The sequence below is a fragment of the Microcaecilia unicolor genome, chromosome 2, assembly GCF_901765095.1.
Source record: "Microcaecilia unicolor chromosome 2, aMicUni1.1, whole genome shotgun sequence".
In the NCBI taxonomy this organism is placed as follows: Eukaryota; Metazoa; Chordata; class Amphibia; order Gymnophiona; family Siphonopidae; genus Microcaecilia; species Microcaecilia unicolor.
This window is the reverse complement of record NC_044032.1, coordinates 402,221,309-402,247,515: the sequence shown is the minus strand read 5'-3', so window position 1 is coordinate 402,247,515 and position 26,207 is coordinate 402,221,309. Positions and strand designations below refer to the sequence as shown.

The following is a 26,207-nucleotide window of genomic DNA, read 5'->3' as shown; positions in this document are numbered from 1 at the left end:
ACACAAGGTACTGGGTACCCTCCTCCCCTCCCCTGACAGGTCGGAGTTGCAAAGTTGCTGGGGAAGAGATTGGAGGTCCCTTTATACTCTCTGGTTCTCCGAGGACAAGCAGGCTGCTTGTTCTCACTGATTGGTGACGTCCGCGGCAGCCCCTTCAATCGGAGATCTTCATTAGCAAAGACATTTGCTAGCCCCCGCGTGCGCATGCCCACCGCGCATGCGCAGCCGTCTTCCCGCCCGAATGCGCTCGTGTTCGTCAGTCTTCTTTTTTCCGTGCTCGGGACGGCTGTGTTTTTGTCGTTCTGTGCCCTCGTGCTTTGCCGTGTTCTTCCGTTTCGGAAGTCGTCCTTTTCTTCAAAGTTACTCGCGTTGTGTGTTTTGTAAAAAAGAAAAAAAAAACAGAGTCCTTTATTTTCTAGTTGTTTTTCCCCATCAAGTTTCCTTTCGCTTTCGAAAGCGGCCCTGTTGGCTGCCCGTACGGGTTTTTTCCTTCACCCCCATCCCCTTATCTGTTGGTGTTCCCCAGGGATCGGTCCTTGGACCCCTTCTCTTCTCAATCTACACCTCTTCCCTGGGCTCCCTGATCTCATCTCATGGTTTCCAGTATCATCTCTATGCTGATGACACCCAACTGTATCTCTCCACACCAGACATCACCGCGGAGACCCAGGCAAAGGTATCGGCCTGCTTATCCGACATTGCTGCCTGGATGTCCAACCGCCACCTGAAACTGAACATGACCAAGACCGAGCTTATCGTCTTTCCACCAAAACCCACTTCTCCTCTTCCTCCACTTTCTATCTCAGTTGATAACACCCTCATCCTCCCCGTCTCATCTGCCCGCAACCTCGGAGTCATCTTTGACTCCTCTTTCTCCTTCTCTGCGCATATCCAGCAGATAGCCAAGACCTGTCGCTTCTTCCTCTTTAACATCAGCAAAATTCGCCATTTCCTCTCTGAACACACCACCCAAACTCTCGTCCACGCTCTCATTACCTCTCGCCTGGACTACTGCAACTTACTCCTTACCGGCCTCCCACTTAGCCATCTATCCCCCCTTCAGTCTGTTCAGAACTCTGCTGCACGTCTCATATTCCGCCAGAACCGATATACTCATATCACCCCTCTCCTCAGGTCACTGGCTTCCGATCAGATACCGCATTCAATTCAAGCTTCTCCTTCTTACCTACAAATGCACTCAGTCTGCTGCCCCTCACTATCTTTCTACCCTCATCTCCCCTTACGTTCCCGTCCGTAACCTCCGTTCACAGGATAAATCCCTCCTCTCAGTACCCTTCTCCACCACCGCCAACTCCAGGCTCCGCTCATTCTGCCTCACCTCACCCTATGCTTGGAACAACCTTCCTGAACCCTTACGCCAAGCCCCCTCCCTGCCCGTCTTCAAGTCTTTGCTTAAAGCCCACCTCTTCAATGCTGCGTTCGGCACCTAACCCTTACCGTTCAGTGAATCCAGACTGCCCCAATTTGACTGCCCCTATCGGACCGACCGTTCACTTGTCTATTAGATTGTAAGCTCTTTGAGCAGGGACTGTCTCTCTTTGTTAAATTGTACAGCGCTGCGTAACCCTAGTAGCGCTCTAGAAATGTTAAGTAGTAGTAGTAGTATTTTTTGGTGCCTTTGCAATCATCGCGGATTTTGACTTCGCCAGCGTGATTTTTCCGCCCATGTCATCGAAGCCTCCCAGCGGCTTCAAAAAGTGCACCCAGTGCAACCGGGTTATCTCGCTCAATGATAGGCACGCTTCGTGCCTTCAGTGTCTGGGGGCTGGGCACCGTCTTCAGGCCTGTAATCTCTGTCTTCTGTTGAAGAAGAGAACTCAGGTAGCGAGATTGGCCCAGTGGAACGCCTTGTTCGGGGCCTCGCCTGTGTTTTGACGGTCATGGTATCGAGGTCATTGGCCAGTGCATCGACGTCTGCGGTACCGAAGTCATCGACCGGTGCTTCAGTGTCTACGGTACCGAGATCATCGTTGGTACTGATGTCGTCGGAGGGTGCCTCTTCGTCAGGAGTGCAGGTGAGGGCTGTCTATTCCCCTGCTGGTGGCGGTGAGCCCTCAAGTAGGTCTCCCCCTGCCTCGAGGGCTCCTGCGGTACAGCCCCCCCCCCCCCCCCCCCCCCGGGATCGACCTTATTCAGACCCGGCCCCGAGGAAGAGGCGCTTGGATTCGACGTCCTCGTCGGTACCGGGAGGTTCTGGTGACATGCTTTGTGTGAAGGCAAAGAAGCATCGGCACCGATCACCTTCCCGCCATGGTACCGAGAGCTCTGGGTTGCCGAGGGAGTCGGCACCCAGTAGACATCGATGCCGGGAGGACCGCTCACCCTCCATTCAGGAGGTGTCAATGCGCTCTACCCTGGACAGCCCGGTACCGCCTCCGCGCCCCGAACAGATTCTGAGTTCGTCGCCTGTACCGGACTCCCAGCCTTCCTTGACAGCCGCTCTAAGCGAGAGCCTCCGGGCCATCCTTCCAGGGATCCTGGAGGAGCTGTTGCGGCCTTCTCCTCCGGTACCGGGGGTGCTTGCGCCGCCAGTGCCGTCGAGTGAGGTGACAGCGCCCCTTGCCCGTCGTGAGGTCTCCGATGCCGGTACCGCTTGCGGTGCCCGCGTCAGCTGCCTCCCAAGCAGACTCCCCGACGACTTCGATGGAGGGAGCTTCATCGCCGCCGATGCGGGAGTCTACTTCTCGACGTTCGGGCGGGAAGACCTTGCTGAAACTCATACAAGATCAGGGAACGATGATCCTATTTTCACCATTCTGGCTGAGACAAATCTGGTTCCCTTTTGAGAGTTGTTGTCCTCCAAAGAACCATGGAGATAGCAATGTTTTCCAACCCTCGTCACACTGAACAAGGAGTCCCCTCTGCACTCCATCGTCCAATTCCTGGACCTCACCTCCCGGATGTTGAAAGTGTAGAATTTCACTCCTTAAATCTGCCTAAGGATGTCTCCAGAATCTTGCTTACGTCTAGGAAAGATTTGACTAAGAGATGTTATCCTTTTAATTGGAGGAGGTTTGCTGTCTGGTGTGAGGGCAAGGCCCTATACCCTCTTATTTGCCCCACACAAAAACTACTTGAATACCTCATGCACCTTTCAGAGTCTGGTTTGAAAGCCAACTCTGTAAGTGTACACCTCAGTGCAATCAGTACTTACCATCTAAGTGTGGGGCTAAGCCCATCTCTGTACAGCCTCTAGTTGTTTGATTCACGAGAGGTTTGTTGTAGACAGATCCCCTGGTCAAACCTCCTACCGTGTCATGGGATTTCAACATCTTTCTCACCCAGCTGATGAAAGCTCTTTTTAAGCCACTAGATTCCTGTTATCTGAAGTATCTGACCTGGAAGGTTGTATTTTTGGTGGCGGTTACTTCAGCTTACACTAAGTTTCATCTTAACCAGTCAGTTATTCTGCCAACATTTTTTCAAAAACCTCAGGCCCATCCTGGCAAAAATGCACTGCATACCTTGGACTGCAAACTAGCCTTAGCCTTCTGTTTGGAGCAGACTAAAGCCAATACACAGTCCACCCAGTTTTTTTGTTCTTTTGGCCCAAACAGGATAGCAGTAGTCATTGGCAAACTCACTCTTTCCAGTTGGCTAGCAGATAGCATCTCCTTCACTTATGCCCAGGCTGGGCTGATTCTTGAAGGTCATGTCATTGCTCATCCAATCCAATCCAATCCAAACCCGCATTTATATCCCGCCTTTTTCAACCAGAGAATCAAAGCAGGTTACAACTAAAAGAGTCGGTTAAAAAAGAGCAAAGAACTAATGGAATCAGTCTAAGTACTCATTGAATAAATAGGCCTTTAGCAATTTTTGAAATGCTAAATAATTAAGTTTGTCTTATTGAAACTGGGAGGTTATTCCACATCTTGCTAGATTGATAGCAGAATGAACTTTCATGAATTTTTTTCAATAAAACTCCTTTGACTATGTGATAACCTAAATTAAAAGTAGAACAAAAATGAAACATTAATCTAAAAGAAAGAATAGACAATAATTGTAAATGGGTACTCGGACAGAAACCATGGATAATTTTAAGGACCGTACAAGCAACCTTCAATTCTATTCAGGCTTCAACTGGTAGCCAGTGTAGAGCCCTCAACAAAGTTGCATGATCAAACCTCTTAGCCCCCCAAATCAGCTTTGCCGCAGTATTCTGCATTAACTGCAATCTTTTTACTAGATTCCTATTAATCCCTGCATATAAAACATTGCAGTAATCCAGGAAAATCAGGAAAAAACAAAGATCTAATTGTCCTTAACTGGCGTAATTTAAAGTAGATCTTCTTACTCAAGTTCTTTAATTGATGTTCCGTTGTCAACTTAGTATCCAAAATAACTCCTAAAACTCTTCCAAAAGATTTAAAATTTAGTTGTTCTCTGGATTTTAATGTAATAGCTTTAGGAATGTCCAATAAATTGCGATTGAAATATAATAATTTTGTTTTGGAAGTGTTTAGTTTTAATAAGTTCTCTGTTGCCCAACTATGGGTCCTTTCAATACAATTCACTATTAATTTTTGACCATCTTCATTGCCCGATTCCAAAGGGACTAGAATGAAAATATCAGCGTAAGAAGAGATGAAAAACCCCAAGGATTCCAGCGCTGGGCCCAAAGTACTCATTAAAACATTACACTAAATAGGAGACAAAGGCAACCTCTGAGGGACTCCACAAACAGAAGACCAACTTTTCAACAAGCTCCCCATCTATTTCAGTAGCCCACTTCAGATCAACCTCCATTGAGGAGATTTGCAAAGCTATGACGTGGTCTTCAGTCCACACATTCACATCTCACTGCCTTGAACAGGATACCAATAAAAGTGAAAGAACCATCACTGACCAAGCAGGTCTTATGCTTGTTCTCATGTTTCATATAATCATTGTACACAAAAATATAATGGCCATTAAAAACTATTCTGTAAATATAAGGTGCACTTATGTTAAGTTAACTTCCAAAATGTATTTGCTTTGTCTCTGCCACTCTTCTTAAAAAAAAAAAAAACTACAATCAGAACAAAACACTGCAATTATATCCTTTTTGGTGCACGTCATTTTGATCACATTACACCATTATTCAAACAATATCATTGGCTTCCGATTTCATTTCATATTCAATATAAAATTTTAACCCTAACTCAGTTCTTTCTTCCCAAATTCCTTCATATTTCTTTGCACTGATTGTTCCCTATACACCCATACATACCTTACGTTCAACAGTTGGAAAGCAGTTAACGATCCCCGCACTTCAGTCTGCTCGCCATTCTGGGTTTTTTTTTTCTTAGTCTAGATTTATTTATTTATTTATTTATTTGTAGCATTTGTATCCCACATTTTCCCACAGATTTGCAGGCTCAATGTGGCTTACATTTGCTGTAATGGCGGTTGCCATTTCCGGGTAGCAGAGTTACAAAGGCATTGCGTTAAGGTGCATATATACATGGTAAAGAAGAATACGTTATGGTATAGCATATAAGTTCCTGAGTGATAGATAGGATTGTAACATACATTAAGGTCATCGACTATAGATAGACCTTATTTTGACATAAGGATTAAAGTGATAGTGGACTTGCAACGGCAATATAACACTCAAAGGAAAAGAACTACAACTTGCAAAAGAAAAGAGAAATACAGGAGAGAGAGAGAAAAAAAAAAAACTCCCCAGTAAGACTAAGCTTAATTGCAAAATTCGCTTGATTCTGCCTGGCCAGTCGGCCCACTGCCCTAAAAGCCACCAGAAAAAGCTTTATCAAACAGGTAGGTCTTCAAAGCCACTTTAAAATGTTGACAGGATTGCTCAGTATGAAGAGCAAATGGCCATCTTTATGGAATTCTCTGCCATTTGCTCTTCATACTGAGCAATCCTGTCAACATTTTAAAGTGGCTTTTACCTGTTTAATAAAGCTTTTTTTGATGGGTTTTAGGTCAGTGAGCCGACTGGCCAGGCAATACTGAGTGGGTTTTGCAACTGAGCTTGGTCTTCCTGGGGAATTCTCTCTCTCTCTCTCTCTCTCGTAAATATCTGTGAGACCTTATTTAGTTCTTGTACAGTGCTGCGTACGTCTAGTAGCACTATAGAAGTGATTAGTAGTAGTACTATGTACAATTCTGGAGACCACATCTTCCAAAAGATAAAAACAGAATGGAGACTACTAAAATAGTCAGTGGTATTAAGAATACTCTGTTAGAAAGGCAGGAGAGTGGGGAGATATGATTGGCACATTTAAATACTTCCAAAGCGTAAATGCAGAGGAGACAAGTCTGTTTCAAATAAAAGGAAACCCTGGAATGAGAGGGCATAGGAGTAATCTAAGGAAAATACTTCTTTACAGAAAGGGTAGTGGATGTATGGAACAGCCTCTCTATGGAGGTGGTGGAGACAAAGACTGTGTCTGACTTCAAGAAAGCTTGGGAAAAGTAATTAGGATCTTTAAGGGTGAGCAAAGATGGGAAGACAGGGAGGCCATGTGATATTTATCTGCCTTCATGTTCTCTGCTTCTGTGTAACAATAGAAGGCCCAATGCTCAAAACTCTGGCATTGTTTCCAACAGCGCTGGATTAGCATCTAAACTACTCCCTAATGCTCAACGCTAATGAGGTACAAATTTAGGCACACTTATAGCGTTGAGCATTAGGGAGTTTGATGGGAGGATTGTGCCTAGGCATGCGCTCAAGATTTGTGCCTCAAACACAGAGGGGGGAGGAGGGAAGAAAGAGGTGCTGGTTGCAAGTTGCAGCGTTATCATTAGAAAGAAAGAAGAGACCCATGTCAATCATGTATCATGCTTACTTGTAGTATTTTACATGGGCAAATTAGTTTTCCTCAAGGGGTCATTTTTAAGATAGACCCTTTTAAGAAATGCTTGCAGATCTTTGGCTTGAAAATTTGCTAATTTTATACAGCTCTATGGGTGGCAGTGGGGTATAAATTACTCCAGCAGATCCTGGCCACAAATACGGGACAGATTTGCCAAGCTAGAAGAGTTTAGGTGCACGGGGAGAAGATTGTGCTGTGGGGGTATCCCTATTTGAATCTGAGCTGGCGTTAGGTTTTCAGCGGTAGGGAAGCGCTTTTTAACTGTGCTCTAGTCTAAGCATCAGGGGAGGGATAGGAAATGGCCTCATTTGCATGCATCTGCATGCAATTTGCATTGTTGTCCCCAGCTTGTTTACCACAGTAAGGCCTTTCAAGCATTGAGCGCTGGTAAACACGGGTGCTTGTCCGGCGCTAATACTACTACTACTAATCATTTCTATATTTATTTATTTTTATTTATTTATTGCATTTGTACCCCACATTTTCCCACCTATTTGCAGGCTCAATGTGGCTTACAGAGTGTTGTTATGACAAAATCATGACAGGATCTTGGATACAATCAAAAAGCAGAAGATGGATGAGGAATTATAGAAGATGGTGTTAGATAGGATAGTTTAGGAGGTGTGTTTTGATGATTGGTTGGGTTGATGTGGTTTATTTAATACATATGTACCCTACATTTTCCACCCATTTGCAGGCTCTATGTGGCCAACAGAGTGTTGTTATGACATTATCATGAGAGGATCTTAGATACATTCGGTGGTAGGACGAAGATATTTGAAGATAGAGAAGGGGTGTTAACTAGGGTGGTGTAGGAGGGGTATTTAGCTGTTTGGGTGGGTTGTGTGGTGGTTTGTGTCTTTAAGGGTTCTTTATGTAGGCTCTGTTGAAGAGATGTGTCTTCAAAGACTTGCGAAAGTTGATTAGCACTACTAGATGTATGCAGCGCTGTACACATCATATGCAGGTATTTTCTCTGTCCCCAGAGGGCTCACAATCTAAGTTTTTGTACCTGGGTCAATGGAGGGTTAAGTGACTTGCTCACGTTCACAAGGAGGTGCAGTGGGAATTGAACCCAGGTCGCCAGGCTCAAAGCCCACTGCACTAACCATTAGGCTATTCCTCCACACCACCAATGGCCTCTAGCACCCGCGTTTGCTTGTGAGCATCAGCCCAAGAGTGTCTGATCTAAACAGATGGAGTAGAGGCCATATTTCTTTGTGGGGAAGGATTGTGGTGGTCAAAATGAAAGGAATACTGAGATAGCAATATCTCTTATCAGATGCTTCCCTTAGAGGTCCTGGGGAGGGTGCAGCAAAAGTTCAACAAATGGGTTGGAATGGAAAACCACCACATATTTCAACTAGGATAGGCTACACTGTGAGAACTATGTGTTTCGATTGGGCTGCCAAATGTTAGAGTGGAAGGTGGATAGACGGACATGCCGAGCCTTCACAGGAGTAGCCCCCCGCACATGGAACTTACTCCCAGAGGGGCTACGTCTAACTCAAGACGTCATCTATTTCAGGAAGCAGGTGAAAGACTGGCCCTTTATTTATTTTAATTTTGCTCACACCTTTTTTCAGTAGTAGCTCAAGGTGAATTACATTTGAGTACACTAGGTTTTTCCCTGACCCTGGAGGGCTCACAATCTAATTTTGTGCCCAAGGCAATTGCTGAGATCACAAGGAGCAGCAGTGGGGATTTGAACCCAACACCCTCGAATGTCAAGCCCAGTGCTCTAACCACTAGGCTACTGCTCCGATACCTCATCATGTTGTTCCTAGTCACTTGTACAGTTCTCTATGCTGCTATATTGATATCAGACCTGGCCTCAAGGTCTCTTGATCACGGAAAGCATTTTAATTTCTTTGCTAATTGATATAACCTGCTGTCTTGTCTGTGTTTTGGATGATGTTTGGTATCACAGTATACAGTGCGTGAGATTTTTTTTTTGTTTTTTTTGTTTCCTGTCTTGCATAGGACGCCTGTGGGCAGAGGAAGAGCCTGGCTTCGTCTGGCATTAATGCAGAAGAAACTTTCAGAATACATGAAAGCTCTGATTAACAGGAAGGATCTCCTTGGGTGAGAGTGCAGTCTGGTTTCTCATCTCTTTAGCTCTTAGGATCCATTTTGTTTTGCTATAGTGAGAATGATGAGTCCAGCCAGTACCAGCACATTCTATCTCTGGTCCCTTGGGTGTGTTCAGTGGGACAGTGAGAAGGGTAGCATGGTTTAATACACCAGTATAACCAGGAGACAGTTTTTAGGAGGCATAATGGATGTCCTCTTCACCCCCTGCCCCTCCCTCAACAACCTAAAAATTAGGTACCTGACGGGCCGATGCTCAAAACCTAATGCCGGTGATTAGCACAGAATGCATGTAAATGTATTTAAATGCGGTCATTATAAAGCCCACAGTAATGCCTTTTTTTTTAAAAAGGCTCATCTCATCCGGGGCAGCATTTGAGGGTTAGTTGAGAGAAGAGGTGTCTAACTGGCATCTCTTCTCTCCCACCAACCTAACCACTCTGCCCCAGATGGGCTTCCCCAAAAATGTGTTCTGGAAGACCCTTACCAGCCTCCTTATCCCTCCCCCCACCCATTACACACACAAAAGAATAGCTTTGTGGTTTAGTAGAATCTCTAAGGAGACAGCGAAGGTGACTCAATAAACCGATGATGCTGTACTGGTCTAGAGGATTTATTGGTCAACAACAGCGACTCGACACGGCCTCAGGAGTCTTCTTATGTCGTGTGGATTGGTCTATCTGTTTCACTTGCTGTAGTGAAGTATGCCAAATTCTGTTCTCTGTTGCACTTCAAAAAAATGGCAGGAAGCACTGCAAGTAGCGCCGCACGCCCTCAAATATCACACACTGAACTCTTCTGTAGACTTGTGACAACTAGTCTGAAAAGTAACAATCTAATAGAATGGATGCTGACTCCCATTCTGCCTCTGGGCCTGTTCTCTTCAAAATGGTGGTGCCCTGCCCCTGCCTGGTGCATCCTAGGATGCACTGGGCAAGGCCTAGCCCCCATATAAGGAGGGAAAGCCTTGTATGTTACTTAGGCCCCGCCCAGTGCATCCCAGGGTGCATCAGGTGGGGCACCACCATTTTGAGGCGGGCGGGCCCAGAGGCATACTGGAGTAGGCATCTCTCCTGTCTCCTTCCACAGCATATATGGAGGGGGATGGGGGCTGAGATTCTACTAGACTACCAGGGCCAGTAGTGAGCGGGGGGGGGGGGGGGGGTTGGGTCCGGCTGGACCACCAGGCTATTTTTTGTGAGGGAAGGGGACCACAGGTATTTGTTTTAGGATTCGGTGGGGGGAAGCTTGGGCTTTTTTCTTCAGGAAAGGGGTTTAGGGGTAAGGGGTCATGGCATTCTTCGGCATTGTTCTTTTTAGTTGTTTTTAACTTTCCTGTCAGTGTCTGAGCCAATTAGTTAGCCCAGAGTAATGAGCAGCAAATTAGTGCCACGATTTTAATGTGTCATGAGTTTGCATGCTTATTACTCTGAGCATGCCCTGCTAGATTCGCAATAGAGTTCACTTTTGAGTATCTGGCCCTTAACGACAGGGATCCTCAAGTCCCATCAGCTGAAGACATACACAGCCCACTATAACCTTTGTCAGAAAACTGTGGCAGTCAGTAATCAACACTTCCAGCAGCTGGCACTGGTTCTCACACATTAACTGAGCATGCACAGGGTGCCAGCGTCAGTGGCTTCATGCAGTGCAGCAGTTTCCTGTCAGATTATCTAATATCTATCCTGGCTGGCCATGCCACAGATATGGTAATGCCACTGGAGGTAGGGAGGATAACAGTGAGTAGCATAGTGGTTTCTTCCAGCTAATGAAATGAAAGACTAAGAGCAGTAAAAGGTTACATGTTGTAGGCTATGTCACGCTCATGGTGGATGGATATAATTAAATAACAGATCTTGAAAGAGGGAGCACCTAATCTTCATGGAAACTGACATTGTGTACCCACAGTGTAAAACACACACATGTACGTGGGATGTCTGCCTATTGAATTTCTCAGCCTTTTGGCCACTGGTAGTGGCTGGTATATGAAGGTGGGGCCTTCTTAGCCTTTATGCTGAGAGTCTGTATATTGTGAGAGGTTAATACCCTGCCACACTATAACAATACGACCAGTGCCCAAGCAAGAGAAGTAAACTTTGTGCTATGTTGTTTTCCAATGGATTTCTTATGTTCTCATTAAAAATAAGAATTGCCATACTGGGTCAGACCAAAGGTCCATGGAACCCAGCAGTAGCCAGTCCAGGTCACAAGTACTTGGCAGGTTCCAAAAAAGCTAGATAGGTTCTATGCTGCAAATCCCAAGGATAAGCTTTGGCTTTCTCCAGATCTCCCTAGTTTATTGTGTTCTTTAGCAGGACTCCAGTATTTGCAAATAGTGGGAGCCTGGATTATTAGCATTCTCTTTTGTTTGTTCCTCCACCCCCCCCCCCCCCCCCCCCCCACCCCCCAGTACACGTTTTGGGCTTCTAGCAAAAACTGTTTTGAAAATAGAACCTCCCCCCAGTCATCACCCAGGATACATATTTATTTGCACCTCTTTTACCCATAAGAAAATGAGTTGCACCTCTGCTTTTTTTTTTTTTTTTTTTTCAGTGAATTTTATGAAGCCAATGCCCTTATGATGGAAGAGGAAGGTGCTATAATTGCTGGCTTATTAGTGGGACTCAATGTCATCGATGCAAATTTCTGCATGAAGGGAGAAGACTTAGATTCCCAGGTATTGTGTGATGTGAAGTACTCAGCTCAGGGAAAACAGAAGGAAAAAACTACTCTTGTCATTTTGTTTGCTTATTTTTAAATACTAATTCATCCTCATTTACTGGAGATTATTCATGGCAGCTACCACTGCTTCCCAACACAAAATATCTTCAGGACAGCCCACTACAAAAACCGTAAGATGATTACGTGCTTAGGATCTAGGCCATGTGCAATACATGTTAAAACTAGTCATTCAAAAGTTGTAATATTTGAAAAGAGCACAGTAGGTATCCAATACAGTGTTAGTCGTTACGATGTCAGGTATATTATACAGTTAAAAAAAAAAAAAAACAACCCCCACCAACAACTCTGGCAGTGAGTTCCAGAGCTTTTCTCTTATTTGTTGTAGGTTTCAACATTTTTATTGACAACAATTCAAAGTAAACACTTTTACAAAGATGAAGATTCAAAAAAATTCACTCAAGTATAAAAACAGAATACACAAAATACTATTCAAGAATATCATATGTCGTCAAACTTTTAACCATTTATCTCCCCCCCCCCCCCCCCCCTAATTGGTTAGCATATAACAAGTTTCCAAAGGGTAAGATATCGTTACTCATACTCACAATCCTTAACCGGAAGCATACATAAAACCAAGCCCCAAAAGACAGGTCCAACATGCGAACATCAGATTCCCCCTCAATCTATTTGCCAATCCCTCACCCCCCCCCCCCAACCCAGTTCCCCTCCACATCCCCAAAACACAGGGCTTAACTTTGGTGCATCTCAATAATACCTGGCATCAAAACGCCTCTCACTCATAGACTACAAAGAAAAAGAGCGAGAGCTAGAAACCCAGACAAACAACCCATCTCAAGCAGTAAGTATGCACCAACTGTAAATGGAACAAAACTCCTCAGTAAACCCCTCCCCACCCCACAGCCTTACCCCTCAAAACCTTATATAGAGGTAACTCAATGTGATCACAACCATATCTGGAAGACAAATGAGCCCCACCTCCCCAGGGGCATTAAAGAGAATTAACCACTAAGCTTCTGCCCCGAGTGTGCAAGGATTGTATATATGGTCCCCAAATGTCAAGAAACTGTTTCCTTTGTTTAGGAGATCCCCGTACTCTCCAATGCTCAAATAACATGAACTCATGGAATTTATTCCTCCAGTGCCAGAAGTCCGGAGGAGAATCACTGGTCCATAGACTCAAAATGAGCCTCTTGCCAATCAAACAGGCCTTACATCAGTTGCCTAGCAGGGCCACTCTCTCCTATTTGTTTTAAATGCGCTACTCTGTAACTTTATGGAGTGTCTCCTAGTCTTTGTACTCTTTGATAGAGTAAACAGTTGATCTGCATTTTCCCATCCTACTCCATTCAGGATTTTATAGACCTCTATCATATAGCAGGTATAAATTTAGATCTGTGACGGGCTGTTTAAATTATGTATGAATTTTCAATGTTGGCATTTATTTATTTATTTGTGACTTTTAGTATCTCACATTATCCCAAAGAGGTTTGAGTTCAGTATGGCTACAATAAACAGTATAGTATACATAACAAAGAATAATGCATAAGAAAGTAATTTGTTGAAGAATCAAATTTTACAATACAGTATCATAAACGTAGTAATATAGCTATGGATAACATTTAGAAAATCTATTATGAATTAGAGAAATTGTACATGAAGCAAAGAGAAGGTTAATGGTAAATAGAGTAATAACCAATTCAGGTAATAATTAGTTGTTTGAGATATGGTTGTTCTTTGTGAAGGTTTGTTTGAATAGAAATGATTTGAGGATTTTGTGGAAACTAGTATATTCCTGTATATTTCTTATTTTGGGTGGTAAGGAGTTCCATTTGGTTCCTAGATAAGTGAAGTCTGCAGAGTGGATAGTTTTGTAGATCACGTTTTTGCAATTTGGGAGGTTTATAGTGTTTCTTTGAGGTAAGTTTATTAATGATACCATATAGTCTGGAGCTGTGCCTTTTAGGATAAATTTAAATAAAGTTTTTGTGGTGTTATCCTTGTAATTTTAAAGGGGTAGGTTTTTTTTTGTTTGTTTTTTTTGTTTTTAAATAAAGCCTTTTCCACATGTAAAGTCTGTTTTATACCTAAATGAAGACAAGCTCAACTGTTTAAAAAAAAACCCCACACACATGGCAATGTACTGCCCGGCCTTAACAGCCAAAAAAACCCAATATTTCTCTCAACACATTGAACAAGCTGCAAATTCGACCAAGCAGCTATTTAAAAATAGTAAATAGTCTACTGCAAAACCCACAATAGAACCAGCTCTCCCAGTCACAACAGTGATTTTGCCATATACTGCCAACAAAATTAAAGGTATCCCTTCAGGACCTACAGACAGTGCCATCAAAACTCTCACCAGCTAACAAGGAGAATATTTCCTGTTCTCCACCATGCATAGCCACCTGAGACTCATTCAGCCAGGTCACAGAAGCTCTTGAAAAAATTCTGAAAGGTCTACAGCCAACAACCTGCCCAGCAAAGATAGTATACTGAGCAAGCACAGTCCTCATTGAAGGGGCCATAAAAATTAACTCCCCTCTTGTGGAAGGGCAGCTGCTAACAACACTAAAAACAAAAAACAAACTGTGGTGCACCCCCTACTGAAAAAGAGCTCCCTTGACCAGGACAAGCTTGAAGACTACCGACCAGTCTCTAATATTCCTTTCTTGGCAAAACTTTATAGTACAGGCAGTCTGTGTTGAACTCAACAACTGACTGAATGAAAGTAATTGGCTTAGACCCAAATCAATCTGGATTCAGACCTGGGTATGGAACACAGACAGTTTTTGTGTCCCTGTCACAGTCTGAGGCTCTAAACAAACATTCAAAGACTCTGGAACAACTTGAGCCCTTGGGCTACTGTCGATGAGCGGCAGCAGCAGGCAAAACCCTCCAACCAGGACTAGACTAAACAAGTAATACTGGAACAGCAGGACTGGAGCTGAAGCTGTAGGCAGGCAATGCTGGAACAGACAAGACTGGAACAACAGGATGCTGAAGGCAGACAGGACTGGATCTGAAGCTCACTCAAGGCTGTGCCACACGGCACTCAAGGATAAAGGGAAGCCACTCATAGACAAGCTGGGGAACTAAGCAGAAGTGCTAAGCCTAGACACAGACGAACAGTAGAACTATGCAGAAGGGCTAACCCTAGCCCACAGACAGAAAAACCAAAGCAGAAGTGCTAACCCTAGCACACAGACAGGAGAACTAAGCAGAAGGCTAACCCTAGACCCCAGACAAACAGAAAAACAGAAGTACCACACAGGCACACTACCTAGGAGACAGGACAGAAGTGCCAAACAAGCACACTAACTAGGAAACGGGGCAGAAGTGCTAACAAGCACACAGACAAACCTGGAGACCTATGGCTTTGCAAAGGCCCTGAATGAATGTCCACCACTTCCTTATAAAGGCCCTCACTAATGATGTCACGACTACAGGACAAAGGCAGGAAACACACTGAACACCAAAGTGAGGCTTGGAGCACACAGGAAGTGGAAGCACTACAGGAAAGAGGCTTGAAACACACGAAGTAGAAACATTACAGAAAAGAAACAACAATGCAAGGGAAAGAACAGACAGGAGCCAGTTCAGAAGCTGACCATCAGGAAATAAGGTGAGTCAAAGAGGGGTCATGACCACAGTCGTGACAGTCCCTTCTCGATGATCTGCAAGAAACCATGGCAGGGAACCTGCCTCAATACTAGTGTTACTCGATTTCTCAGCAGACTTCGGCTGTTTGTTGTTTTATGTTTATTTACATACTTGATATACTGCCATTACTGAAATGGCAGATCACAATGGTTTACAATAAAATCACACATTAATCAGAATGATCAGAAAAAGAACACCATAACCAATAGGATAGTAGTCACATGCATCACACATACAAGTAAACTTCAGCAAAGGTCCTTGCTATCTTAGTAGCAGGGGTCAATGTTGTACATACAGCTGCACTCAATGCTAAAGTCAACTCACAGCATTAAACTGCATGTAACGATATTCACAATTTTATTCAAAAATGTTTTTTAATTATAGACCTCTGGTGATTCTTTTCACATAGGCCATTGGTCTTGAATCATTCTTTTCATCCTCGTCATTGGTATTTAATCATTTATATATATATATATATATATATATATATATATATATATATATATATATATATATATATATATATATATATTCCACTCATCTATCTTTTTGGGAAGAATTTTAGTAAAAGTTTACTAATCTCAACATAAGGACCCAAATGGATTTATATAAAAATTGATTAAAGACCGATGACGAGGTTGGTGAGTCATAGGGCTGCAAGTCCTCTGTGAAAAGAGTCACCACTGAGCTCTATAAACTTATTCACAATTTTATTCAAAAATGTTTTTAACGTTACAGTTTAATGCTGTGAGTTGACTTTAGTGTTGGGTGCAGCTGTATGTCACGCATACAAGTAATCATACATGGGATACACAGCCATCATACCTCTCTGCAGTTGACACCACCCTAACCAGTTGTGGGGTGAGAATAGCGAAATGCCAGTTGAAAATAATGGGATTTAAGTTGTGACTTAAATTTAGTGAAGAAGAGCTCTGACCTAATCAGTGGGAGCAGATCATTCCATAGCTTCGGGGCCAGGAAGAAAAAAGCAGACTTCCTCGTTGACCCATAGTGTGCACTTCTGGGTGAGACAAGATAGCAATGGAGCATAGAAGGGTAGAGCAGAGGAGTTACAATATGTTTGCATGTTTTATAAAATACACCAGTACATGAACAGATTTGCATTTTCTTGAGCAAGTGGAAATTTGTGCATCATCTGTTTTGTTTGCTTTGGGAACCACTTCTTAGATAAGCTTCTTTTTAAACTTCTCAGGAGCCCAACTGAACCCAAAATTTTTATTTTCTGTTGGAATCGAATCTGCAACCAAAATTGACTGCTCGGTTTCAGTAGAAACCGAAACAAAAAAGTCCAACCCCTCCCCTGACAGTGGTGTCCTCCCTCCCCCTTGCTGCACAATGGAAATGGCTGCGAGTCCCCTGCCCATGCTGGTTCCAACCGCAAAATGGCTGCCAGGATCTCCCATGGCATCTCAGCAGCCATTTCCATTGGAGCAGTGGCACAGGGCAGGAACTGAGTGGGTTTCATTCCTGCCCCAGAGAGACCTCCAGGCAGGGACGGCCTGACATCTAGTCCACCAGAGGCGGGGCCTCAGACAGCACTCTTCCAGAGCAGCATCTCTCCCTTCCTTCCTCCAACCCGTTCCCCGAGTTTTCCTTCTTTCTTCAAGTTTCAAAAGCCACTGGCGGCAGGCACAATTCCCATCTGCTGCCTGCACCCGCCTCTTCTCTTTACTGCAGCTGCCTGTCTGATGTAACTTCCTTTTTCCTCAGAGGCAACCGCAGTAGAGAAGAGACTGGTGCCGGCAGCAGGGCAGCGTATGGGAATCGCTGCCGCCGCAGGCTTTTGGATCATGAAGAAAGAAGGTAAACTCGGGGAACAGGGTGGAGGCAGAAAGGAGAGAGATGGCAGAACTTGGCCTGGGGAGGGAGGGGGAGCGGCATCTTGCCTTGTGCCACCCCTGCCTCCATGGCCTCCTAAGGTAGGTCTGGCCGGGGGGGGGGGGGGGGGGGGTCTGAGTTTGTTTCATCTGAAAATGCACAGGCTTTCTTGGCTAAAACCTGAACCTGGATTTTGGGTCAGTTTCAGCGCCGAAACCAAAATTTGGTTGGCCTTTACTTACTATGTGTAGAATATTATTTTCCCGTTTCCTTTGAACTTCTATCCTCCATCCCTCAGTACTTGTACCTGTGGAACACAGTTTTTCCATACTTGAAAAAGGTTTTAAGATGAAGTATTGCATGAAATTCCTGAATCCCAGGCTCCGTGCAACTGCTGGTGATTATCATGTGGCGGTAGCTGGAAGACCTAACCAGAAGCGTTCTCTTATTTTTTTTTTTATTGTAGGTTGGAGTAATAGATTTCTCAATGTACCTGAAGGATGGAAGCATCAGTAAGTGCAGTGAAGGGTAAGTACTAACAGAATCTACTTCCTGATTTTGCCTTATGTATGACCACTTCCGGGAGCGCTGCAGGATATACCCTTGTGTTCTCAGTTACACTACAGCTTACACTGTCTGTAATTTTAGACATGTTACAGTATATCAGTTGACTTTGCTTGTAAAAAGAAGGTGTGCAGACAGGTAAAGGAGTGTTATAGGAGCTCTGTATGTGTACATTTTCTTTTTCAAGGTTTACATTACAATAAATGTCACTGTTCCTGGACTTTGTTCTTCATGGGAGGGCCATTCCATTGATCCTCTGTGCAGCTCCCCCCAGTACACACTCCCACCCTTCTCGCCCCTTCTCTGCAGGTGCCTCTGGAGCAGCCCTTCTGTTCTCTTTTGGCACTATGCAGCAGTGGCGTAGCTACGTGGGGCCTGAGGGGGCCTGGGCCCCCGCAGATTCGCCCCAGGCCCCCTGCGGACGACCCCCCTCCCGCCACCAACCCGCCATCGCTGCCCGCCCCGCCCCCGCATGATTTACCTTGTTTGCTGGCGGGGATCCCCAAACCCCGCCAGCCAAGAGTGTTCTTCAGCGCCGGAGTTAGTAGTAGCGCCTTACGTCCTGCACCATGCATGTAGCCCCGTGCAGGACGTAAAGGCGTCAAAACCAGCTGATCCTTCAGACGAACTTCCTTGAATGAAGGCACCGGAGTCTACTAACTCCGGCGCTGAAGAACACTCTTGGCTGGCGGGGTTTGGGGATCCCCGCCAGCAAACAAGGTACTTCATGGGGCGGGCGGCAACGGCGGGGGAGGGTTGGTAGCGGGAGGGGGGTTTAAGAGTGTCGGCGCAATTGAGCGGGGCGGAGGGAGGTCGCCGGAGGGGGGGAGGCGGCTTAATAGTGCCCCCCCACCTCGGGCTCTGGCCCCCCCCTCCTGGCAAGGTCTGGCTACGCCCCTGCTATGCAGCTCTTGCAGAGTTTGAGCTGTTATATTCCCATGCAGTTCTCACAAGACTGAGAACAGCAAAGGATTTTGAGCAGTTCTCAATTCAGACTCCCTGAGAGCTGCACCGTGCTGGAAGAAAACAGAATGATTGTTCCAGAGGTAGATGTAAGCAGCAAGCCTGCAGAAGATGTGAGGGGTGAAATCTGGTTTGGAAGGGATGGGGGTAGGAGAGGTGAGTGAGGGTTGAGATTGTGTACTGGAGAGAAGAGGATCTGGGATTCTCCTGTCCTTTTCTCTGCATATGGTTTTATGTTTTCACCTATTATCTACTTGGAGTGCTAAGCATCTGTTTTCAAGATGAAATAAAATTTTCTAACTTGAAACTGCTGGTGTGACCAGGAGGGCTGATGGGGACAACATCAGAATGCATCACTCAAGATGTGAAGATTTGTTTCAGAAGTGGGTTATTTGAACTGTTCTTCAGGAATTTTGCTAGTTCCCTTCTTCAGATGGATTGTATTTCTTTCGACACCCTTTTGGTGACATGATTAATTGTATATGCCTTAGGTTTTATTCTGATTTAATGTGTTTTAATTTGATGATTTTTTTAATCGTGTATGTGACTTTTTACACTGCCTAAATTTTTAAATATTAAATTAAATCAGTGGTGTAGCTACGTGGGGCCATGGGGGCCTGGGCCCCCATAGATTTGGCTCTGGACCCCCTGCCAACGACCCTCTCGACCCCCCCCTCCCGCCGTTGCCGTCCGCTACCTTTGCTGGCGGGGGACCCCAACCCCCGCTAGCCGAGGTCTTCTTCTTCCAGTGCAAGGCTTCGTTCTGTTTCTGTGAGTCTGATGTCCTGCACATGCATCTGGCTGTGTGCTAGTCTATAAGCCATGGCGCCTAACTTTAATAGTGTGTAACTCCAGAAGGGGGCATGGCCATGTCAGGGGCATTCCAAAATGTTGCCCATTGTAGTTACAGAATACAGCCTCAGCGCACCTAACATGAGCACCAGTATTTACACCGTATTTCAGCAAGCATAAGTCTGGCACACAAAGTTAGGTGTTGTAATTGGCATTAATCACAATTCTATCAAAGGTGTATGCCTTTTATAGAATCATGCTTAGTGGTGATTTTTTTCTGCTGACGAATTTTGAGCGCCATTTATTACCCCCTCTGTGTGTTGAGTAGACCTAGGGGGTGTGGCACTCCATGCCAGAAAAGACTTGATGCACACCTTGGCATTTGTTGCAAGGAGCAAAGCCCTTGTTGGTCCATTCAAATCTGCTCTTTTTTTGTGTGTGTGTTTCATTCCTCAGGGATGGCCAGATTACTGCTATTCTAGATCAGAAGAATTATGTAGAAGAACTTAACAGACAGCTAAGGTAACAAGTAAATACAATGTAGAGTGGGATATGAGATCTTTTCTCCCTTTTTGAAATACAATTTCATTTGTTGTTTTATTATACGAGTGTCTCTTACACCAGTTATAGGAAGATGGATATTCCTCTTTGCAAATCTTAGGTGGCAAAAATTGTGAGCCAGGAAATGAAACTGGAGCAAACACTGCAAGAATTCTTATTTTTGTGGGGGGGGAGGGGGGGTAATAACAAGGTTTCCATTTGTTGAGGTGTAGCTTTGTTATTAAGGGTTGAGGTGTTATTGAAGCCCTTAGCAGTGTAATCCCATGGCCCTGGAGTGATAGAGGGTGGTTTGATTTATAATCTGTCCATATAGCAAAGACATGTGACGAGTTGCTTTATTATTTTCTTTCCACAGTGCTACTGTAAATAATCTGCAAGCTAAAGTGGATGCTTTTGAAAAATCCAACACCAAACTGACTGAAGAGGTAGGCCTGGATCTGTGATGCCCATTGGTTTGTGCTATATGGATTTTTATCTATCTATCTATCTATATACACACACACATACAGACACACACAGTATATGCAGTGTTGTTTGGTAACTAAGTAAATGTATCTAGTTACTATACTTAAGGAAAAGTTTTTAACTTTTACTTGTAAAGAAGTACAGGATAACTGAAGTAATAACTTTGCCAATTTTTACTATTTTACTCAGTCACATCTGATGTTTGCAGTAAAAAGTAAACCAAATGAAACTGCAAAACCTCATCACACAAACAAGTGCAACATCTCATCTTATTTTGCTGTTCAGGAAATACAGCCTGTAAGAAAAGTGGAGTTGCCTGTGATGGTTGAATTGGTTGCTGGTCTCCAACTAAACAGAACAGTGATGAGTTTGGTCACTTTGAAAGCAGAGATGAAGCTAAAGCTGGTTGCAGTTCTTGGTGAACAGATATGTCTCTTTCACAACAGACTGCCGGTCATCTCGTGGATAATTTTACATTGGGGTGACTGTCCACTGATTGAAAGAGTCTTTAGAGAGGAAGTCTGCTTGCATCAGTTTTCAAAGCTATTCAAACAGAGTTTGCCATCAGATGTAAAATTGTTAGAGCAACAAAAAAACAAAAACACAGGAGTGTCCCCCTAACAGCAAGACACAAACAAAACAAAAAAAAAGAGAGGGGGTAGACCAATGTAGTTCCAAAGCAGCTAATTTATTAAAAATGACTCGACACAGATCTCTGTTTCGGCACTGCAAGCACCTGCCTCAGGAGTCAAACAAATTATCTCAATCACAGATGATGACTGTGGTCTAGAGGACCACATGACTGATATAGAATCCACTGCAGGCCCAGTTTCAGAAACAGGTGGTGATGCTTGAAGATCAGTTGGAGGACCTGGAGAATCGGTCCAGGAAAAATAATCTCCAGCTGGTTGGCCTGCCTGAATCTATCCTGGACACTGAACTGGAAGGTTTCTTGGAGTTATGGTTGAAGCGCGAGTGAAACCTCGAGGATTGTTATGGCCCTTTATGGGTTGAAAGGGCCCGCCACATTGGGTCCGTAAAAGTCCATGGTGGTTATATTTAAAGTTCTCAATTTTGCCTTGAAATTGGCAATTTTGCAGAGAAAACCTTTGACTTATGAGGGCAAGAAAGTGTTGTGCTTTCAAGATTACTCCACCAAAGTGGCAGCTCAACTGAGAGGCTTTGCACCTATCTGTACCACGATTTTTGGGCTCAAGGTTCATTTCGCTTTGGTGCACCTCACCAATCCCGATACCTCACCGAGATCCCTGTTAGAGCAAATATGGGGATTGTACGGGTTTTCATTTGAACTTGGCAAAATCAGAAGTCCTAACATCGTTGGGGCAGCTGCAGAGGACCTAGGAACCACTTTCAGTTTGAAATAGGCAGAGGAGTCTTTCAAATATTTAGGTATACAATTAGCGATGGATGTGAAATCCTTACATTTTCTAAACGTCCCTAACTTGTTGGCCAATACACAGGCCTGCTTAGAGGGATGGAGGAATCAGCCCTTGTCCTTGCTGAGGAAAATAAGCTTGGTACTTATGATTATCTTACCGAAATGGCTTTATCTTATGCAAACCCTTCCACTTCGCTTAAAGCGGTCGGACCTCTGCCGCTTCAATCAGTTGTTCTCTAAATTCTGCTTTGCAAATTAGAAAGCCTAAGCTGGTTGAATTTTTTGTTGGGGAATTGGAGTCGGGGTGGTGGGGTTGGGCTTGCATAATGTTCCAATCTACATTGATGCCTGTTTATTGCGCCACGATAGAGATTGGCTACTTAACAAACTGCATTTTACCACATTAGCAATGGAAGCAGCATACTGTGCCCCCTACATTCTTCACTCATTATTACATACTAGAGGTCCGTTACTTCCTAGAAAATTGAAAGAGAGCCTTCTTTTGCGACCGCTCTGTGAGGGCTGGAAGCGACTCCTTAGAAGTTTGGGTGATAATCCTCTGGTTACTGATCTGATTTCCCTATGAGGTAATATAGCTTTTGAGCTGGGCTTACTAATGCTGTTTTTGTGGCATGGGAACGAAAGGGATTGGTCCCTTTAGAACATGTTCTCAATGATGAAGGGAGATTGCTCCCTTTTGACGAGCTTCAACAATAAATCGGGACAAGATGGAGGAATCGGTATGCCTACCGCCAAATAAAGCATTACATTATTTCTTTAGATCAGGTGCAATTAGCACTGTATATGAGGACCTGAATTAGAGAATTTTATAATTCTATCTGATAGGGGGGTTTCTATAGATGGTCTACACGCATCCCTTAAATTGGGTACGGGGATTATTCTGGAGAATATCCAACAAAAGTGGGCCAATGATCTGGGGTTGGATCTTTAGGAGCATACCCACACTCACAACTTCTGCCTGGTTATGTGAATGCTATTATAGGGTCTTGCTTTGAAGACAACTATATGTAGTGGGAGGCATACAGTCTCCTTTGTGTATCAAGTTTTTACATTCCTTCTGGAGCTGCCCGATGATCCAACAGTTTTGGTTAGCCGTGGGGAGGGGGGGGGGGATACATGATGCATATTTTGGATACCAGGCTGCTGGGGTAAGCTGTACCATTGCTGTTAGATAAACTGGGTACTTTCAGGCGTCAGAGTAAGGGGAAAATATACTTTTTGCGTAAGCCGAGTCTTGTGACTTGTAAGTGCATCTTGCAGAATTGGTCCTCTCTTGAGCCTCCTGCGTACTGGCATTGGAGGAATCGGATACACCTACTAGCTACCTGGGAGGCAAAGGATGCCTGGGGCTCCCCTGAAAGGAGGAAACAAACAGTTCATGTTGGTATGGGAACCTTATTTGCAAAGTATGCACTCACATGGCCATAGTTTACTGTTAAATGTGTTGGGCTAATGTCAGACATTCACTCATGATGTGTAGCTCCTATAGGGGTGATTATGCTGGACAATCAGAGAAGATTGTGGAAGGTGCGACATAGTGCTCTATCTCTCACTCTCTGCGGGAGAGGTGGGGATTAGGGGTAAGCAATTGTATTTTGACAATCTACTGAACACCTGGAGTGTCTGTTGCTTGACTTGCACTGTTCATTTTCTGTGCACATAAACAGTGGCTTTACCTAAGTTCTGGTGGGTAGGGAGAGGTAGATGGAGGGAGTGGAGGAGCTGGGATTTCTGATATTATATATATTTAAAAAAAAAAAAGAACTTCTGAGACTGATGTATGTTGTTCATTTAATGCATTATTCATAATAAAAATTGTTCTATACATAAAAAGACATAGTGGTAGATGCCATAGAAAGAACTAGTTGGAGAAGTCATTCAGCCTTACAATGCTGACACCTAGTGGTCAGATTCAGGTCCCTTGATTTCAGGATTCTGGAAGAAGCTCTGGTTCATCGCACACGGTCACTTCATCATAATGACTGGAGCATTAGGAGGGAAAAATCCCCAGGTAGTTGTGACTTGAGGGTTCATGACATCAGGATTCCAGCCCTGCTCTGATTAAGCCAGAAATAAAGAAGGAGAAAGAAACTGGTTAGGAAAAGAAAAAAGTCAAAATAAAGGGATAGAAATAATGTTTTAAAAAAATGAGTTATCCAGAGCATGAAATACTTCCAGATGTGCTTGGCTTGAATCATTGATGATAAGATTTTGTGAATATCAGGAGTGCTTTCTTGATACCAGCATGCAACAGAGGCTATAAGAAGTTTACACAGGGTGCTCTGCTGCTGCTGCTGCTTTTTGATGATTGCTTTGCCCCCTTGTCTACAGTCATGGCTCGTTGTAACATACATGGTAACACAATAAATGGCGGCAGATAAAGACCTGAATGGTCCATCCAGTCTGCCCAACAAGATAAACTCATTTCGCGTGGTATGCGATACTTTATATGTATACCCAAGTTTGATTTGTCCTTGCCTTTTTCAGGGCACAGACCGTAAAGGTGGTGATGCTCGTCTCAATCTCATTCTGTGCATTTGCACCACCAGCACCAACAGCTGAAACTTCATGGTCAATAATCAAAGGGGTTCTGCTTTTTTAATGTGGCCTTTCTAAAAATGCAATAAGGCTGAGTGTGTAAATTATTTCAGTAAACTAAATTACCGTATTTTTCGGACTATAAGACGCACCGGACCATAAGATGCACCTAGGTTTTAGAGGAGAGAAATAGGAAAAAAAAATTGTTCCTTTTTCCCAACTCTAAAACCTAGGTGCTCCGGTGCGTCTTGTCCGAATCCCGCCCTCCCCCTGGCCCTGTCACCACTTCTTCCTACTCACGCGATCTTCCCTGGTGGTCTAGTGACGTCGGGGCAGGAAAGAGCCCCCTCTTTCCTGCCCAGCGCGCTGCTCTCCATCCTCCTGTATGCATTGCTGCCTGACCGTCTCGGCGAGATTCAAAATGGCCGCCGAGAATTGCAGTCTCGGCGGCCATTTTGAATCTCGCCGAGACCGTCAGGCTGCATACAGGAGGATGGAGAGCAGCGCGCTGGGCAGGAAAGAGGGGGCTCTTTCCTGCCCCGACGTCACTAGACCACCAGGGAAGATCGCGTGAGTAGGAAGAAGTCTACCTTCGGACTATAAGACACACCCCCCATTTTCCTCCCAAATTTGGGGGGAAAAAAGTGCGTCTTATAGTCCGAAAAATACGGTAAGTAGAATAAAAAGTGGGTGGCAACAGCAGCGGATTTAGGGCGGGGGAAAACAGTTTAAAGTAAGCTCCTAAATCTAGGCAAATGAATGGCAGGCCTAAATGTATGAGAATAGAATAACATTTACGTTTATACCACCTGCAAGCACAAAAAGTATGGAAGCTCTGTGTACATTCCAGTACAGCAGGTATTTTTCTATCCTTGGGCAACAAGGAATTTCTGCAGAATTTCTCACCTCTTCAGAAAGCTGCATTTTCTCGGCAGATGTTTGGCACGGAGACCAGGAAATAGGCGCATCTGCAGCAGACATGCAGGCAGAAGGAAGGCAGTGGCAACAGTTGTTTAAATGCTTGCAAGTAACACTGCAGGGTTGCTTCACCCGCAAGTCAGAACAGCCAGTGTCAGTGGAGTTATCCGCACAGTCAGGAAGAGAGGCAGGAGCAGGATCTGCCGCACGGGCAGGAAGAAAGGCAGGTCAGCTATGTAGTCCAGAGGACGGGTAGCAGGCTTGCATCAAAGAAAAGAGGCTGAGGTACATGGTTTGACCTGCAGAAAAGAAAGGGCTGGTCTGAAGTAGTCTAGCAGAGATCTGGGTATTGTGCTGAAGGGGGAAGGCAGGGAGATGGGAGAGAGCTGTGAACCATGCTTCGGGGAGAGGGGATAGGAAAGAGAGCTGGTGACCTTGTGGGGGGGGGGGGGTGAGGGAGATAGAAGAGAGAACTGAGGGGTGAGAAGTGGGATGGGGAGCTGGGCACTGATGAGCCTGTGGGGTGGCATAGAAGGAGGATACTGGGTGGGGGGCATCAAACGTTAGGAAAAATAAAAAGATAGCTGTCTTCCTGATGGAAGGCGAGAACTGATTGGAGGGGCAGCTGAGATGGGGAGGGAGCAGGGAGAGAATGAGAGAAAACTAGAGGCTGGATAGAGAGCTAGGAGGTTGAATCTGAGGGGGGAAAGGGAAGGAGTGCCAGCTAGGGGGACTGACCTCAAGAAAGTCTGGGGAATGGTTCAGTCTATAGGTGAGGGTTGAGAAGTTTGCTTAGGGTGTTGAACCTGGGAAGAAGCAGCACTGGCATAGCCAGACCTCGATGTGGA

General features: G+C 44.7%; 1 protein-coding gene across 9 annotated transcripts in view; it reads left to right on the top strand.

Moving 5' to 3' along the window:
* The window catches only part of RUFY3 (RUN and FYVE domain containing 3), a 137,060-nt gene that overhangs the window by 61,715 nt on the left and 49,138 nt on the right, over positions 1–26,207 (top strand). For 8 of the 9 annotated variants that reach the window (XR_003940660.1, XM_030190637.1, XM_030190638.1 and 5 more), the window contains 5 exons: positions 8,829–8,930; positions 11,490–11,613; positions 17,605–17,666; positions 19,914–19,979; positions 20,374–20,443. Coding sequence is in view for 8 of the 9 variants with exons in the window: in XM_030190637.1 (XP_030046497.1) it covers positions 8,829–8,930; positions 11,490–11,613; positions 17,605–17,666; positions 19,914–19,979; positions 20,374–20,443 (424 nt within the window). In the remaining variant the exon portion in view is untranslated. The remainder of the gene's footprint in view (positions 1–8,828; positions 8,931–11,489; positions 11,614–17,604; positions 17,667–19,913; positions 19,980–20,373; positions 20,444–26,207) is intronic. The other variant, XM_030190641.1, reaches the window with a different exon arrangement.